The 19727-nt window shown below is 41.6% G+C and overlaps 1 protein-coding gene across 1 annotated transcript in view; it reads right to left on the reverse strand.

The window, feature by feature from the left end:
• Kif15 (kinesin family member 15) overlaps positions 1-19727 on the reverse strand; it is a 72681-nt gene that overhangs the window by 36815 nt on the left and 16139 nt on the right. The window contains exons 4-10 of the mRNA XM_028767326.1: positions 17939-18015; positions 15200-15237; positions 10127-10224; positions 6130-6309; positions 2503-2712; positions 1095-1220; positions 829-951 (exon numbers count right to left, since the gene is read on the reverse strand). Coding sequence (XP_028623159.1) covers positions 829-951; positions 1095-1220; positions 2503-2712; positions 6130-6309; positions 10127-10224; positions 15200-15237; positions 17939-18015 — 852 coding nt within the window. The remainder of the gene's footprint in view (positions 1-828; positions 952-1094; positions 1221-2502; positions 2713-6129; positions 6310-10126; positions 10225-15199; positions 15238-17938; positions 18016-19727) is intronic.

Here is a 19727-nt window from a genome sequence, read left to right on the forward strand (position 1 = left end):
GGGGAGGAGAGAGAAGAGTGGAGGCCAGCCATGATCACATGGGGGAGTGAATGGGGAGAGAGGAGGAAGGATCAAAAGCAAGAATGCAAGAGAGTAGAGGTGACAAGCAGCCCCTTTTATAGTGAGTCAGGCATACCTGGCTGTTGCCAGGTAACCGTGGGATGGAGCTGAGACAGAATGCTAACCATGGGCACAGCAGACGTTATTGATTATACACGGTCTATGACTGCTTTCTTACTGCAAAGGCAGACCTGAGTAGTTGAAATGGACCACACGGTACAAGAAGCATTAAGTAGTTTATCAACTAGTACTTTACAAGAAAAGCTTCCTGACTCGAGGTATACAGCACTATTAAAGGGACAACTTGTATATAAAGTAAAATGAGGACTATACGGAGACAAATTTCATTATAATCAAGTGACTCTCATAGCATTATTCTTTGCTTGCATATACATGACATACGGGTTCCTGGCAGGCACACGGAATGCACCCTGATGTGATGCTCAAGACTCCGACTGCTTGTGTAGCTTAGGCTTGTACTCTCCCAGCCAACAACAAACAGAAAACTGCCTTAAAAACAAACAACAAAACATAACAACCACAAGACAAACCTAGAGCTTCAAATTACATGCATAAGGCTGCAAAAAATGAACAAGGTATGGTGGTGCATGCCTTTAGTCCCAATATCAGGAGGCTGGGGCAGGATGTTTACCAACTTTATGATTACCCTGTGATATATAGCCCTAACACATATACATACATACACACATAAGCAAACAAATAAATAGGTGAGTAAGTATAAGATGCAATGCTAGAGATGTGTTTTACCTTGTTTTTAATCAGCTTGGCTCTTTGAGCAAAATTAAGTGTTGACAGCGTTTCCCCAAAGCACCTGGATCCTGGGTGAACATTTGCAATTATAGCTGTCTTGGCGTTGCCGCCAAGGGAGTCCTGTTCAATGACATCAATGGTGTATGGTTTTAGACGTAAACCCTAAGATCTTTTTCAGAAAATAATAAAGACTGAGAAACTCTTCCATCATCAGTCCCAATAACCATAATGCAAAGGTGGCAGGAACCAGTGATTAGCTTTACCCGAAGTAAGAAGGTAAGTTTGGAGTCTCGGTAGCAGACATGCCTCTGTTTTCCATTACCCACATCAACGAGGGCAGTGATGACTTGGCCCAGGCAACTCAGTGATCGGTTTATATTACCTGCCTCCTAAGGAATTAGGGGAAAGCAAAAACAGGTGCAATGTTACTGTTTGGTGTTCTGAGCATAACTTAGGTAGCAAGGCAACAATCTAGGATGGAAAAGCAAAGGAAAGGCAAAGTAAAAGACAACTTCTACGCTAGAACAGCATAGCATGCTCGAGTATCCCACTTCCTGCTTCATGTAGAGTATAACTCTAACTGCAGAGTGCTGTAAAAGTCCACGTACACTACAAACTAGACTTGAGATCTGAACTCTGCTTCTTCCATCAAACCAAATGCAGCATTACATTCTCTCTCACTACTGCTCAGCAGCAGCAAGCTGGAGCTCCAGAAAGCGGGAGACATTACTGACTGGAATGTTTAGCAGATTAGATATTTTGAATGCACTTCTGATTTAGGATACTTCAGCTTAACCAGATTTCTTTGGCGGTAACACCACTAGAAGTCAAGGAGAACCTGTATAAGAATGCTCCTTTCTTGACAGAAGCATGAGCCTTTTGCTGACTGTAAGCTCAGCAGGCTCAAATCTCTCTTCCACATCTGATTCACGTCTCTTAGGTCACATTCCTCAACTCCATAACTTGTACCTATCTTAATGTCAACACTTAGATACATACTGACAATACGCATCACAATGCATGTCTTTCCCACTGCTAACAGCTCAGGATATGTGCCTTCCCGCTTCAAGGATTCACATGACTGCTCTCCTTTCTTGCTAGCTTCTCCCCTCTGATTCTGGCAGTCTTAGCTTAATAGATCTGTTTATAATATGGCCCTCTGCAGGAAGCCACACATTTGCTCCAAACCTTTAAATGCTTTCTAGGGTATAGAAAGCTGAGTACAAACGTGGCCTGGCACTCCTGGTCCTAAATGACTTTGGCTTTCGTGATCTAGAACTGATCAATGTACTGATGCACACTGAAATATACAATGCATAGTTACTCGACAAGACCTAACAAACCTTAAGAGATCACTCCGCTGGGCAGGTGTTCTCTGTTCCTCTCTCCAGAACCAAACCCTGGTTTCTATGAGACAACTACTACTGAAGACATCCCCCCAACCGTCCACTCCACACCACCCTTTCTTTGTTCCCGCATGGACAAAAGTAGCCACTCTTGCTGCTGACGGGGAGAGACTCCTATCCCACTTATGTTTACTGCCATAAGCTCATAAAACCTTTGTTCCTTCTCAGTAGGAACAATTCTTACTTCTTCTAAGGTCTTCACTGTGCTTGGTGCAGCAGTGACTTTTCAGTAAAAATTCACACTAAGTAAGAATTTCATTCCTACCTTCAACCTCATCCCTTCTGCATGGGTGTCTCTTTGCCTCTCAGATCCTGCCAAGTCCACCAGGTTGAGTAAGGAGGTCCGAATGTTCACAGTCTCATTGCTTTTCTCCATTGATTCTACTGTGATTGTAAAGACTGCATGAGACCTAGAGGACTCTCTGTTCATAGATGTCGATGCTACACGCCTGTTCCTCCAGCCTCTAGACAAGACCTTGGGAAAAGGAAACGGTTACAAGAAGCCACGAAAGGTGCACCTAAAGGCAAATTCAAAACATAAAATAATACAAAACAATAACACATGGGTAGCCGGGCGGTGGTGGCGCATGCCTTTAATCCCAGCACTTGGGAGGCAGAGGCAGGCAGATTTCTGAGTTCGAGAGTTCGAGGCTAGCCTGGTCTACAGAGTGAGTTCCAGGACAGCCAGTGCTACACAGAGAAACCCTATCTCAAAAAACCAAAAGCAAAAGCAAAAAAAAACAAAAACAAAACAAACAACAACAAAAAAACCCACCACATGGGTAATTATCCACCTTGACAACAGAATAATTTCCATATAGAACAGGGGCCTTTCCATTGTTATCTAGCTTTGTGAGAATTTATGTAATCACAACTTCTAAGAAGTATATATTTAGACACCAAAATTGGTAGATCTATGAAGGATAATATCAAAGAATTATCTTCTTTCCTTCTTCATGTCACAGTAAGAGACAGAGTATGCCAGGCTGACCTGGAACTCACTACATAACTCAAGCTGGCTTTGATCCTGCTGCTTCCACCTCCCAAGTCCTGTGATTATAGATATGAATCCCATTCTTTAGCTTAGAAAATAAAAATTCTAAACCAAAAAGAAACCTCAAGTCACCTTTACTCTAATGTTTTTATAGCTCTCTCCTTGCAAAGATTTTTTTTTCCTTCCCATTCAGACAAGAGAATGTATCAAGGTTTACACCACAGGCTTTTAGTTAAGCAAGTCAGAGTTCAAACTCTGAGTCTACTCTTTACAAGGTGTGCTGTAAAAAAAGTTCTGCTCTGTATTTAAAAATGAGCATGTGAAAGCAAGGTACAATGGTCCAGCCTTCAATCCTAGCACTGGGAGGCAGAGGCAGTAGCAAGCAAATCTCTGTGAGTACAGGGCCTGACCTGTAAGTTCTAGGATACCCAAAGCTACAGAGAAACCCTTGTCTTGGAAACAGCATTTGAGTATTGACCTTACGTGGTAGAATATCTAGTTCAATATATAAGTATATATTCCCCATCTTGAAATTTATATTGTGATTCAACATCAAGTGAGGATTGAAATGAGGCATTACTTTGAGCAGGTGCTGGGAATGTCAAGCCTTAAGCAAAGTTGTGGGGTCTTTTGGGAGGGGGAAGGGTAGTGGTGGCTTGTGACAAGGACTCTGTATGTAGGGAGCCCTTACTAGCTGACAACTCTTTTAGACCAGTTTGGCCCACAACTCACAGACCCACCTGCCTCTTCCTCACAGTGAGTGCACTGCCCCCTTAGCCTCAGCTAAGATTCCTAACAGGCCTGAAGGTGATGCTGATGACTGAGAAACACAACTTGGAGAACACACAGTAAGTGTAAGGGTAACAGAGAGCCCAGTAGAGTACTTCAAAGTCTACAACGCTAGATATTAAAACACTATTAATCAAATATTATAAAACTGAAATGACGTGCCAGTGTTGTAGACTGAACAGAGGCCTTTGACTACTAGGCAAAAACCATACCATTGACCTAGTTCCCCATAAAACTGATATTACTTAAATTATTTATAGTTCTTTAACAGTACTTTAGCCGGGCGGTGGTGGCGCACGCCTTTAATCCCAGCACTTGGGAGGCAGAGACAGGCGGATTTCTGAGTTCGAGGCCAGCCTGGTCTACAGAGTGAGTTCCAAGACAGCCAGAACTACAAAGAGAAACCCTGTCTCCAAAAACAAAAAAAAAAACAAAAAAACAAAACAAAACAAAACAGTACTTTATGCTTCCTTTTCATACTATTAAAATAAGTATATTTAATATGAGGTTAATTATATATTTACATAGCTTTAAAAATGTCTCTCAAACATAGGACAAATTCCAAAAACAACAGAACCACAATTGCTTACTTAACTCTTTGAACAGTTAACTAACACTTATTTTGAACAATTAATTAATATTTGAATACTTAACTTTAAAAAAAAACCAGTATGGCACCTAATATTTTACATGCTAACGTTAAAAATTAGACATTTAAGAATAACTACATGCTAAAATACTTGAAAAATAAAAAAATGGAAAGTTGCTAAGAAGATATAGTCTATCAACATTGACTTGACTAAGAAATGAAATGCTTGCATAGCTTATTAAAGGATCTTGTGGTTAAGTCTTGGGGAGAGGAGTGACTCATGCTGGAATGCTTCTGACTGGGAGTGAGGGCCTGGGTTTTATTCCTAGCGTGCACACATAAATCTTCTTCCAGATTATAACAAAGTACAAAGAAAAAGAGGGATGAGTTCTACCATAATGCCTACATGGATTTCATTCTAAACATAGTCCCAGAAACAGGTAAATAAGAGAAGGAGAACAGAACAAATGGAAATTACAGGTCAATCTTAATCTTTAAGAACGTAGTGAAACGCTAAGCATGGTAGTACATGCCTTTAAACCCAGCCCTCGGGAGGCAGAGGCAGAGCCAGGCAGATCTGTGGGTTCCTTGTAAAGGAAGCTCACAGAGCAACAGATGCTGACGAGTTACCTTCCTCAGAATGTCTTTCAGATTGTGTTATTACAATAAATACCATTAAATGTAGGAGGGTGGTTTCGATACTTTGATCAGGTATCTGTGTTTATCGATTCTAAAGGTCCTCGCCCCAATTAGTTTTCAATCTATCAATAAAGATGCCAGTGGCCAATGGTATAGCAGAAAGAAAGAGGCGGGACTTCTAGATTCCAGCAGGCTAGGGAGAGGAAGAGAATCAAGATAGTTGGGGGAGAGAGACAGGACAAACTTGGAACACAGGGGCTATCTTCCAAACTGTAAGTGGGAAGGGAAAGTGGCCCAAAAGCACAGACCAATGGGCTTCACAGAAGGTAACCAGGCAAGTAAATTGGGGGAGATGCGATTTAATGGGCATTGAGCTAGGAGTGAAGATACGGGTAAGCTAGCCTCAGAAGGCTTAGAAGAGCCCAGCCACAGAGCCGATAAGCCAGTTCAAAATTGAGCTAATGCATGTGTGTCTGAGATAGCTCCTGGGCGGGTGCATATGTGTGACCAGCAGGGGACACAGAGCAGTGTAAACAAAACTATATGCTACAATCAAAGCACTGCAAAATCAAGCAGCCTAGAGTAGTCCCCCCCTTTGTGAGACAGACTTTTACCGTGTAGCCAAGGGTAGTCTCAAACTCACAATTCTTCCTGCCTCATCCTCCCAAGTGCTGGGAGCACAGGTATGTAATCCCCAAGTCTAGCCCAAAATTGCAGTTTAACTAAGGAGAAATCTAGAAAATATTGCCACATTCTTTTTTCTTCAGTTCTCAAGAAGTTTATGCCATGCCTTTTTACCATCTCAATCATGACTCTGAGATGAGGATACTTTCACGGCACGCTTATGGCCGAAACATCAACCGCATCTCATGCCAGGGTACCTGGTAGGCTTCAGCAGCTGAGGTTACCACGTGTTCCACTGCACCGACCACGAAGACCCCCTTCTTTATGTGTTCTCTTAAATACAGTCCAACTGATGCTGAGTCCAGCAGGTCATATATCTGCTCATTGTAGACCTCAATAAAGGAGCACTTACAAAGGAAACTCTTCCCAGCGCCAGCCTGTAAAAAAAAACCACACTTAGTCATTCATCTTCCATGAGCTACTTCAGGTACACTTTCCTACTGTCCTTTCATGTAATGTAAAACATTGAAAAGCCAGTGAAAATAATCAGGAAAACTAATTCTAAGACATGATTTAATTTTTAAGTATCATCACTGCAGCCCAGAAGTCCAGTCTTTGGAGAGGTACCAAAGAGCCTGCTCACGACAACGGGGACAGAGCGATTCAAATAAGTTTCCACTGTTCTCTCTATCGTACTTCCTCATAAAGTTTTGGTTTTAACCTTTATTTATTGTGTTTGTATGTACAGACACACTCATACATGAGATGAGACACATGTGTTTGTATGTACAGACACACTCATACATGAGACATACGTGTAGAGCTGAGGACGACTCTGGGAGTCAGCTATCACCGTCTGCCACCTGGGTGCCAGGGACCAAAATCAGCTCAGCAGGCTTGGCGGCAAGCATCTATAACCACTGAACCGCATCATCGGTCCAGACAGTTTTACCTGAAGTAAGATTCATGTTCTTTAAAAGACTGAAAACAATTCATCCTAAAAAACTATAAATTTGGGGCTGGAGATAGCTCAGTGGGTAAAAGCACTTGCAACTCTTATAGAAGTTTTGGGCTGGATTTTCAGCATCCTCTTAGGAACTAACAACACCAGGTCCAGGTCCGTTGCCCTCCTCTGGTGTCCACAAGCACTGTACATACAATGTACTTACATACAGGTAAAACACTCATATATTTAAAATAAAGAAAACCTTACTTTTTTTTCTTAACCCTCCCCGGGGGCTGGAGAGAGAACTTAGTAGCTAAGAACACTTGACTGCTTTTTCAGAGGATCCCCGTTAGGGTCTCAGTAGACACAGAGAGTCACAAACATCTGTAACTCCAGGCCTAGGGGGTCTCGCATGCTATTCTGCCCTCCTTGGGTGCCAGATATGCCCATAGAACACTGACAGACAAAAAACTGACAAAAAATCCCAATATTCATCAAGAAAAATTTTTTTGATTTTTCAAGACAGGGTTTCTCTGTGTAGTCCTGGCACTCTCTATAGATGACGGTGGCCTTGAACTTAGAGCTCCACCTGCCTCTGTCTTTCACATGGGATTAATGGTATGTACCATCATCATCCCACTCAAAAAAATTTAGCCATAAAAATACATGGGGCTAAGCTGAATGATTTTACTGTCATACACTAAGTCTAACTGCAATGTCAGGCATGTTTCTGCAAAGGAGTAACTGGTAAGCTGATGCTATATGCCAGTTCCCTCGATACGCAAGTATGTAAAGCACACAGGAGCGAGGGTCTGTGAAGTGGACGCTTAAAGACCCTTTGGAGACTCAGTGGTGCTGGGTGGTGTTTTGCTGGGCAAACACAGGAAAGAGAGTTTTCCTGAAGTGGACACAGCTGAAAGAATGTTTAGCTAAAGCAGACGCAGGATGATCTGCTGAAGCAAGCACGTGAAAGGACATGTGATGAAGGACTCCTCGCTAACAACACACATGCACTGGTCTGCCTTACACTTCGTAGTTGAGCTCAGTTTCTCAGGACTCCATAGAGAGAAACACACCAAAAACCTTGTGGAGTGCTGCAGTCTCTCGCCACTCTCCAGGACTCCAGCTAACTGGCAGAGTGACATCAGCTGACACAGATACACGTTCTGAGGCAAGATCCGTGGAGGAGACATGATATTCAGACATACAGCGATGGAGGCTGAGCTAGACTTGCTTATTCAGTTAACTGTGCAATGGCTGTGGGTCTCCATCTTCGCAGATCTTTGCTGAGAGAGGCACAACCCAAAACTTCTCTTGGCATTCCTGTTCGTCCTGGTCCCTCGAGACGGAGGCCTGGCTGTCTCTGCTAGGTAGCGCCACTGCTGCTGACTCCTGCTTGCTATCCCAACTCTACCAAATTGGACTGCTGATATCCCTGAAGTGTTTGTGAGTGGATTGAGCTGACGCTGCTAATCTATGAACTGAACTGCCAATTTCCAGACAATACAGACAAGAGTTGATCCAAAGAACCTTTCTAAACAGGTCCACTTTCCCCATATCCTTTCTTTTCCACTACCTCTGGTAGATTGTGGGCTACAAGGCAAGTTAAAGCATTTAAGAACCATCATTAAAAATAGGGTTTGAAAAAATTAAAATTAAAGGTTCTTAAGTCTAGACTCTGCCAAGGTAAACAAATACAATCCTGAGAATGGTTCAACCTAGGAACCAAAGAGAGGGAAAAGATGGTGTCCTTAGAAGATGGAGTCATAACTCACATGGAACAAGATGACAATGAGGTGCAAGCAAGTTCTGCAAGCAGACAAGGATGGGTCCATCATTAATGTCCATCATGAGGACTTATGGACAGCTTTAAGCATGGGAACAGCTAGAGGACGGGACTTTCAGTGTATCTCTATGTATCAGTTACTGTACTGTGGCTCTGATAAAACCCACAACCAAGACAACTTATAGAAGGATTTATTTGGGCTTATGATTCCATAGGGTTAGAGGCCATTGTGACCTTCCCCAGCCTTAAGCAGGCAGAAAAAGACCTCGTTTACCACTACAGACCTAGCTAAAACAGGACCTAGGTGGAGTTATCCGCCCTGGCTGCATGTACAACTTCCTACAGGAACTTAGAAGACTAGACTGCCTGCTGAGCTTGCCTTACGACATAATCCGGCTGAAACAAATGACGGCTTCTATGGGCTTTTCCTATATATACAAGTGCTGACTTTGAGCCTTGATCAGAGAACTTTGTCTTGGCTTCATGCTTCCTTCACCCCTCCGTCTCTTTTTCACTTCCAGCCCTCCTTTCAGGTGAACACAGTTCGTCCGTGGCCACTGGTGGCTACAGGCCATAACAGAAAGGAAGCAGCTGCTAAGGAAAAGGAACAAGATGCTAAGACCAGAAACTGAGGGCTCAAATCTCAAAACACAAGCAGGAAGAAGAGAGAGTAAACTTGAAATGGTGTTGAGACTTTCTACAGTGCTCACCTCCAGTGACATACTCCTTCCAACAAGGCCAAGTCTCCAAAGCCTTCCTGAAAAGTGCAACCAAGTGGGGACCAAGAGTGTAAATGCCTAAGACTATGGGGTACATTTTCTCATTTAAATCACCACACTCTATTTTCCTTGGTTGAGATTTTTCTATATACTTTCTCTCATAAAAATCTTGGAGAGCCCCAGAAGCTTCCACTTTCTTCTGTAGGCTAGCAATCAGGCTAGCCTTGAACTCTCTAGATAGACCAGGATGACTCTTCTAATGACCTTGAAATTCTGACCCTCCTACCCCCACCTTCATTGTAATGAACTACAGGTGTGTACCAACACACAGTTTGCACTGCTGGAGATTCAAACCCCAGGCCTATTGATGTTTTCATTTTAAATTTATGTGTATGGAGTTTTGCCTGCATGTATGCCTGTGTACCATGTGCATGTCTAGTGTCCAGAGAGGTTAGAAGAGGATATCAGATACCCTGGGATGGGAGTTACAGACAGTTGTGAGCTGATTTGCTATGTGAGTGCTCTAGGAACTGAATGCAGGTCCTCTGCAGGAATACCCAATGCTCTTTACAAATGAGCAATCTCTCCAGCCCCCACCCCCCAACAATGGGAACTGAATGCAGGTCCTCTGCAGGAATACCCAATGCTCTTTACAAATGAGCAATCTCTCCAGCCCCCAGCCCCCACCCCCCAACGATGGGAACTGAATGCAGGTCCTCTGCAGGGACAGCCAATGCGCTTTACAGCTGAGCAATCTCACCAGCTCTCCTTCCCCAACATTCTGTTTTTACAGTAAGCTTTACCTTTTCTTTTTCACGATCAATTAAGGAAAACAAATATTCAAAACTTCGTGGAATCACTCCTCTCAGATTATGAGAAAAATTATCAGAGTCTGATGGTCCTGAGAGGAAAAAAAGAATAAAACAAAAACCTTTTATTCTGAGAATCCTTCAAAATGGCAATATTAAAAGGCAGTATATACAGGAATAAAATAATATATGGCATAATCAACTTCCTAGTTCTGTTTCAAGTAAGTTACATTTATTATTGTGAAAGACACAATAATAAAACTGTCTGTCAGTGAGACTGAAGGGAAAGCCTACAGTATCCACCAACCCAATTCTAAAAACAGGAGTGACCTGACAGAGAAATCTATCCCCATGCTAAGCTTAACATTTCTCTACTGTCAGGTACTGACATAACTGCACTCTGTTTTTGTACTTTTGTCTTCATAGACTGTGATGGTTTGAATGAGACTGGTCCTTCATGGGCTCGCATGTTTGAATGCTTGGTCTGCAGTTGGTGGAACTGTTTGAAAGGATTGGATGTGGCCTCGTCAGAGGAGGTGTGGTAGTGAGGATGGGCTTTGAAGTTTCAGAACCCCACACCATTCCCAGTTAGCTCCCTCTGCTCTAGCACTGTGCTTGTCTGCCTGTTGTCATGCTCCTGCCATGACAGTCACAGACTAACCCTCTAAAACTGTAAGCCCTAATTAGCTCTTTATTTTATAAACTGCCTTGGTCATGTCTCTTCATAACAAGAGAAATAAGACAGTGACTGATCTGTTCTCTAAGCCACAGACCCACACTATTTGCGTCATAAGCTTCAGAATTTTCAACTACAAAATGGGAATAATAACATCAATAACTAGAGAGTTGTTGGGAAGAATTGAAAGTCTGCAAATAAAGCACGTATAATTGTACATCAGACACACAGTAAGTACTAAAAGTTAGGATTTCCTACGACTTTTTCAGTTGGACGGTAAACGCCAAAGTATTAAGAAGCATAGAGTAATGGATTCCTAGCAGACAGAGCAATGCAGAGCGGCTTCTCTATGTTGTTGCAAGTAGGAAAGGAAAAGTATGTAAGAATTGTTACGAATACTATTTCAAGCTTGTGATATGATATTTACATCCTGATGTATCTTCACAGTTCCTTGCTCACAAGTTCTGTATCATTTGCTATTTCCTGAGTAGGGTGCTAAGAGTTTCCTTTCCTCAAGAATGTTTGCCTGTGTCCCTGATTCCTGAAGCAGCTCCAGAGCAGTTCAGTGCAAAAAAGGAGAAAGACTACCGCATGATGCTAATGAAGCCATGATTACAAAGTCCTTAAATAATGACAAGATTAGGATGCCAGCAGAACTAGCCACATGCTCAGGGATCTGAGGTCCCAACCTCAAGGAGAGAAAAGACACTGAAGGTAAAGTTGATCACCAAGAGTCTGCTTTACATTCATTCCCAAAATAAGCTTCACACTCCCCACACATACCTCAGCAAAAAAATTGGGTCAGCAGTTAAAGAGTACCTGCTGTTTGTGTAACGAGATTTTATATCAACTTGACACAAGCTAGGGCCACCTGAGAGGGAGAACTTCGATTGAAAAAAATGCCTCCAAAAGATCAGGCAAGTCTGTAGGGCATTTTCTTAGTGATTAGCTTGGAAAGGTTCAGCCCACTGTGGGTAGTCAGTCCCCTAAGAGGGTGGTCCAGTGTTCTACAAGAAAGGCTGTTGAGCAAGCCAGCAAGCAGCACCCCTCCATGGCTTCTGCATCAGCTCCTCCCTCCAGATTTCTGCTCTGTTTGAGTTCCTGTCTTGACTTCCTTTGATAATGAATAGTAATGTGAAAATGTAAGCAAAATAAACTCTTACCTTCCCCAACATACCTTTGGTTATGATATTAGCAATAGTAACCCTAACTAAGACATTATTTTTCCTGAGGACCAGAGCTCTTGGCACTCATATCAGGTGGCCCACAACCACCTGTAGTCTCAGAGGGCCCTCCTCTGACACCTGTAAGCACCTAAACAAATGTGCACAAACCCACACACACATAAAAATAAAGGTTAAAAAAAAAAAGACTGGGCTATGGGAGCTTGTGGATAGCTGACTACAACTCGTGGGTGTTTCCATGAGGTGAACAAGAACACACTCATGTCATAGGAGAGTGACAGATCGCATCTACACAGACAGAAGCTCCTCTCTTCAGTAACCCTGCCTCTATTATCTCTTTATCTGGCTGTGTGACAGTTGTGGCAGCTTGGATAGAGGAAGCAAAGCACACTTTAGGTTTGTCTCCAAGGAAACTGCCAGGATAATTAACTACATAAGAGAAGGTACCCTGGATGTTGGTGGCATGGTCTTTCTGGCTGGGCCCAGCAGATGGAGGAAATGGGGAGAAGACACCAGCACAAGCATTCTGTACAATGTTTTTGTCTCACCATCCAACGGAGCTGGCCACCCATAGACTGAAACCAGAGGCCAAAACAACTCCTTCCGCGTTAACCTGTTCTCAGGCATTTTTTCAGTGATCGAGTGATACTATCACATACTGTTTATTTGTAATCTTTCAGGAGAAGCCCTTATGGTAAACAAGTTTCCCTGAGTCCTGTGAACCTCCATATCAATGGTTCTCAATCTTCCTAATGCTCAGACCCTTTAATTCAATTCCTCATGTTGTGGTAACCTCAACCATAAAATTATTTTGTTGCTACTTCATGACTGTAATTTTGTTGTTACAAATTGTAAATATCTGATGTGACCCCAAAGAGGTCAGGACCCCCTCTGATTTATAGCAAATTAATCAACTCTAAGGACAGGGTTGTGGGAACCCAGTCCATAGCTGTTTGCTTTGCAACATGGGCCACAAACTGAGGCTGACAATTAGTACCTGCAGTGGGAAAGGCAGTCTGCCTTGGAGACTAAGCCTTAAACCTACAGGATCTGAGAAATGAATTAATTGCCTCAGGGGACATATAGCTGATGGGAAGAAATTCTCACACCTTATGAAGTCTTGTGTGTTATCTGAGAAGACCTGAAGAATCCCAGTATGTAGGCCTACTTGGAAGCTGCAACACCAGCTTCTGCCAAGGACTAAGGAATCCCAACCTCCTAAGATTACACAGAAGCTGTTCTCTTACAGAGCTAAGGATCCTACTGCAACAGCTGTGTGGACACCTCCTTCTAGTCCTCTCCACACCTGGCTGCTGCTGTACTCACTGATGTCAAATGCAAAGAGCTACACCAGCGGCCAACAAGCACCCTCTGCAAAGCTCCCCACCTACCTATAATTTCTGAGTAAACAATGAGCTGACTAGTTACACTAGATAAAAGTTTGTTTTTCCTACAGATGACTATAACAGTATTTATAGGTAGAAAAGGTCCAGGTGGGTTCAAGCCCAACAGGGTCCCAGCAACGAGAAGGAAGAAGAGGACATGGAGTCCTATCCCTAACCAAGAAGCTATTTGCAAACAGTTTTCTCCGTGGAATGTCACTGGGTATATCTACCACACTCCAGGGCAGGCCTTATGCCCAGGAATAGCTGGCTAACATAAAATGTACTTCGTGGGTTTTTGCGGACTTCTTTTGATTGGGCTTTGTTGTTGTTATTGTTTTGTTTTATTGGTCTTCTGCTGTTTCGATTTTCAGTTTGTTGTTTTTGAGAATAGAGCACGGTGGGAGGTGGTGTGGTAGAAGCACCTTTAATCCCAGCACTCAGCAGAGACAGGCAGATGAATCACTGCAAGTCTGAGGCCAGCTAGGGCAACACAGTGAGACCCTGTTACAAAAAGGAAAAGATAAGGTGTAGCTGGGAGTGGTGATATGCAATGCACTGGGAATACCTGGACACAAGCAACGAAGTCAAAAGGACTGCCGAAAGTTCAAGGTCAACCTGGGGTACACTGTAACCCACTCTGAAATAAACCAACAAAATGATATAGAAGGCATAGAAATGTTAGTGAAGTATGCCCCAGAGAACAAAGGAACTAACAGAAGACTGATGTGCACAAGGAAGGTACAGGGAAGTAATGAAAACCTTACAGTCATCCTGTAGAGGCCTTGTGGCACTGCACTCAGAAGTCTGTGAATACTCCTGTAAATGGTATTTTAAAGATAAAAGCTAAGTCAGGCTGTAATAGCACAAGCCTTCAATCCCAGCACTTGGGAGGCAGAGACAGGTAGATCTCTCAGCTCAAAGCCAGCCTAGTTAACAGAGTGAGTTCTAGGACAGCCAGAGATACACAGAGAAACCCTGTCTCAAAAAAAAAAAAACAAAAAAAAAAAAAAAAAACCAAAAAAACAAAACAAAAAAACCTGTGTGTAGAGGATACACCTGTAAACCTTGAACTTGAGAACAGGAGAGAGGAAGATGAAATTCAACCTCACCCTTGGCTATAAAGAAAGTGTGACATCATCCTGGGCTACATGAGTTCTTGAACAGGGAGGTGGAGTGAGTGGTGTCCTTGAGAAAGGAATCACACAGAAAGGCAAGAAAGAAGGAGCTAGACAAAGTGCTGTATACCATTAATCTCAGCACTCCAGAGGAAGTAGAGGTGTGTGAATGTGACTTCAAGGTAGACCAGTCTATATAGCAAGGACAGCTAGGACTACACAGTGAGATCCTATCTCTCCCAATCCCTACAAACCCCCTCCAAAAAAAGAAAGAAAGGAGGGAAGCAGGCAGAGTAGTTAGGAAAATAACTTTACATAACTTTTTTTTTTTTTTTGTAAAATTTCATTTGTAGACATTTCAAAGTAAGAAAACCTAACAAGTACAGCAATCATCAGCTGCTTTGGGGGATAGAGCAGGAGCCATAAACCAGGAATCTGGACCACACACACGCACACGCACGCACACGTACTCGCACACACACACATTGGAAAACTGTGTCTAACACCCAGTCTCTACCTAGCCTGTGCCAAGCATTGACCTAGGAACATAGATATAATAAGGATTAACAAACAGACTGTCTAGGACCTCACACGCTGGTAGAAACATGGGCAACATCACACAAAGAAATAATGTCTCCCCTAAAACATGTTCCAAGTGGTCACCATACAAAGTGCTTTTAGATAAGCAAACACTGGCCTTTACTTACCCATCATAGTAAATGTCTTCCCAGAACCAGTCTGACCACTGAAAAAAGAAAATTTAGTGTTATTTTCACCATAAAATTGAGACTAGCCTTCTAATTTAATATGGTCTGCTAGAATGTAATGGCAGGAACCGCTCCAGACTGCTCTGCAGCCTTCCTCTCCCTTAACTGCACCTCAGATATCAGTCAGTCAGTAAGCAGATGCCTGCCTTTTTTGGGCTTTTTGGTTTTCTGAGACAGGGTTTCTCTGTGTAATGGCCCTGGCTGTCCTGGAATTCATTTTTTGTAGATTATCCACCTCCCTCTTCCTCCTGAGTGCTGGGGCTAAAGGTGTGTGCTGCCTCATTTTTTATAAATAGCTACAACAGTATTTTATAGAATCAGAATCTTTGTTTTTTGTTTTTCAAGACAGGGTTTCTCTGTACGGCCCTGGCTGTGCTGGAACTCACACTGAACACCAGGCTGGTCTCGAACTCAGAAATCCGCCTGCCTCTGCCTCCCAAGTGCTGGGATTAAAGGCGTGCACCACCACCGCCTGTAGATACAGAATCTTAAAACATAATTTACTCAACCAGAATCAATTAGACTTCTGTTTCTAACTTTCATTAAATAATGTAGTAATTTTGAAATTCTCTGCCTTGAAAAGTATTAAAATGTCTTTGCTTTAAAATAAGTTTAAGGGCTTCACATGGTGGAAAATGCCTTTAATCCCAGCATAAGGCAGAAACAGGCAGATCTCTGAGATCTGTATGACCACCCAACTAATAAATTACTCATTTATCTCCAAGTTCTATAAACATAAAAAGAAATCTGAGTTCATCTATTAATATATTAATGAATGTGCCTTAGATTAGATATTCCTACAAAGCTGCAGATAGCGGTGTGTGTCTTTAATTCCAGTCCTCAGGAGGCAGAGGCAAGCATAGTTCTGTGAGTTTATCTTGGTCTACACGAAAGTTCCAGGATACCCAGAGATGCACAGTGAGATACCTTCAATCAATCAATCAATCAATGAACAAGAAAACAGATAAATAAGTAAGCAAGCAAGCCAGTCTACAGAGTCTCCAAAGAAAACAGCTCTGAAGATATGCAGATAACCTGTGGCAATTTCAAAATCATTTTGAATTTCACCATTCAAAATAATCTATGGAAAAAATTCTTGCTGCTTTGGGAACACATAATAGAACAGTTTTCTATCTTATCTCATAAAAGAAACCATTTAAAGAGTCCTAGCTCCAAACTTTCAGATGTTAATACATACCCTGCAGAAATCAGGAAAATAAAACAGGCCCATTGTCAGGATAGGGGAGTTAGGGAGCCAGAGAAAGGGGAATAGCAGGGTAAAGTGGTGTGATCAGAAAAATGGGAAAGGGTGGGCTTTTGGGGGAGGGGAATGGAAGTAAATAAGAAAGGAGGAAACAAAGTAAAATGATAAGGATGTCTGAAAGTCATCAGGAATCATACTATTAATTACTTTTAAAAGGCATGTAATGCACACACACACATACACATATATATGTATATATACATATATGTATGCACATATATATATACACATGACATATGTATGTGTGTATATACACACACACACACGCATATATATATGAATAATATACACATAAAATTTTAATAAACTCATCTGGGCCAAAGACCCAACAATATACCCAATAACAGACAAGTGAATCTCTCTTTTGAGTTGTTGGCCAGTGCTGTCCAAGAGATTCCCAAAATATCCATCTTATTGCTGTTGCCCTTGATTGCCCCCTAGAGGTAGGCACCATGCTGAGGACACTATGTACTTCAGAACAGGGGCCAGAGACCTGCTGAGCTGGAATGGTCTGAAAGCTTTATCCCTGCAGACTAGTTTTCATGATAAGAAAAGGCACATAAAAAAGGAATTGTATATAAATACTTAACAGTTAATATTTTTCTCACAGTGATACACTTTAATTCTGAAACTGCTTTACATGTATACTGGAGTTGACTAAGTTAGTGGATAATAGACAGTTCAAGTAAAAAGTTTATCGCCGACAGCAAAGATAACTAAACAAGCAAGAAAGACTAGAATAAACGCAAGGTTAGCATAATATCAACATGAGTGGATGATCCAGAAACACTTCCAGGTCTCTCAGCAGACACAAAGATTGCATATACAACAAGGGTACATATATACATTTCCTGCCATAAACGTCTCCAAACAGTCAATCTCCAATAGTAATAAATATATCTAAGCACCCAGCCCTTGGCTGCTCATTACTATTTTCCAATAGAAGGAACCAGGGTTTTAATGATTCTAGAACTAGGAGACAAAATATAAGAACTTGATTGTCATGTAGCTTGATAAAACAAGGAAATGCTCAAAAGACAAAGGACAGAATATGTCAAAGCGGCAGAGAAACCTCAAAGATCAAAAATGGAAAAAGGTAGAAACAAAATATAGCATTGGGTTACTGCACTGTTAGCTTGAAAACAGAGAAAGGGGCTCTGAGCCAAGGAAGACGAGTGGTCTCTAGAAGCTAGGAAAGGAAGGAAATATTTTCCCACACAGCTTCCAGAAAGGATGGAGCTCCAGGAACAGCACAAGCTTAGCCCAGTGAGACGCATGCTGAACCTGACTTTAGAGAACTGCAAAATAAACCTGTTATTTATGCCACTAAGTTTGGGTGATTTATTAAACCAGCAACAAATAGAAACTAATATAAGGACTTTCATACTTTTCTATAGAGATAGTGAACAACTTACTAGGCAAAGATGGTCCCATTGTAACCGCTCATGCAAGACTCCACAATGCTTTTAGCCACTGTTGAGAATACAGACTCCTACAAATATAAGCACCAAACATGTTAAATAAAAATACTTATAACCTATATCGCATATAATGAAAACTAAGTGCTTTCACTTTAAGACCTATGATTACTTAAAAAGTTGCATCTACTTTAGGAAAATGGCTAAAGCATATAATATAATAAAAAGTAAAATTACAAATATCATTAGGACCACTAATCTCCAATACAATCATAGATTTAAAGCATGTCTCTATGGCTTTGGAGCAACATAAACAGGGAAAAGTCACAAACCTAACCACTTGACAGCATCTGAGAAACCTAGAAATAGTGTCAACTATTTTGTTTTAACCATATCAATTTCTGTGACAGTATTAATAAAGTGTTGACATTGTTTCCAAGTATATTTCAATTCTTTGGATATATGAACAGACACGTATGTGTATATATGCCGGGGGTGGTGCAAATGACACCTTGGCTATTGACACCTCAGATGCTATCCAAGATAGGTTTTTTTTCTACTTGTTTTGATTTTGAGAGGAAGTCTACTCAACAATTAGAGTAGGCAAGCTGACCAGTGATTCCCAGTGATCCCTGTCTCTGCCTTCCCACCACTGAGATTACTTGAGTAGGCCACCAAACCTGGCTTTGTTTACAAACAGGATCTAGGGATTGAAAGCGGGTCCTTAACTCTTTAATGACTATGCTATCTTCCAGTCACTTTAATTTTTTTATTAAAAAAAAATTCTCTTTAAAAAAAGAGAAAAGAAAGCAGGGCATAGTGGAGATAAATGCCTTTAACCCTAGCACTTGGAAGGCAGAGGCAGGCAGGAGTTCAAGGCCAGCCTGAACTACACAGTAAGTTCCTTGATCGCAAGAGTTACATAATAAGACCCTGCCTCAGGAAAAAAAAAAAAAAAAAAAAAGAATGCAGGCAGATGACTGGAGACATAGCTCAGTGGTTAGGAGCACTACTAGCTGTTCTTCTTCCAGAGGACCCTAGTTCAAATCTCAGAACCCATATAGTGGACTCATAACTGTCTGTAACTCTAGTTCTAAGGCATCTGACACCCTCTCCTAGCCTTAAAAAGTACCTGGCACACATGTAGTGCACAAGCATATATTCAGTCAAAACACTCATACACCTAAAAATAAAACGATTATTTTAAATGCACATGGGGCTAGAGAACTATTACAGTGATTAACAGCACTCATTACTCTTGTACAGGACCTGTGTTTGATTCCCAGAATACACATGGTGATCCACCACCATGCATAACTCCAGTTCCAGAGCACCTGAAACCCTCTTCTGACTTACAAGGACAACAGGCATGCACATGGCACATACAAACATACATGCAAGCAAAACACTCAATACATAGAAAATAAATCTAGCCAGGTGCGATGGTACACATCTTAATCCCAGCACTTGGGAGGCCAGCCTAGTCTACAAAGAGAATTCCAGGATAGCTAGGGCTACACAGAGAAACCCTGACTTGAAGGGGAAAAAAAAAAAAAACTAAAAGAAAAAAAGAAAAACTGTAAATGCATTCATCTGAATTTGAGACAGAATTATATTGTATACAAATATCATTCAGTATGCTAGTCTAAACTCCACAGTTCTATGTTTTCTTCACTTACTCTGTCACTAGTTTGTACTGAAAGTATTTTTATTTTATTTTCACTTGTAGGTAGACACAGTTTATTTTATTTTATTTTATTTTATTTTATTTTATTTTATTTTATTT

The sequence above is a fragment of the Grammomys surdaster genome, unplaced genomic scaffold (assembly GCF_004785775.1).
Source record: "Grammomys surdaster isolate TR1022 unplaced genomic scaffold, NIH_TR_1.0 172, whole genome shotgun sequence".
Taxonomy (NCBI): domain Eukaryota; kingdom Metazoa; phylum Chordata; class Mammalia; order Rodentia; family Muridae; genus Grammomys; species Grammomys surdaster.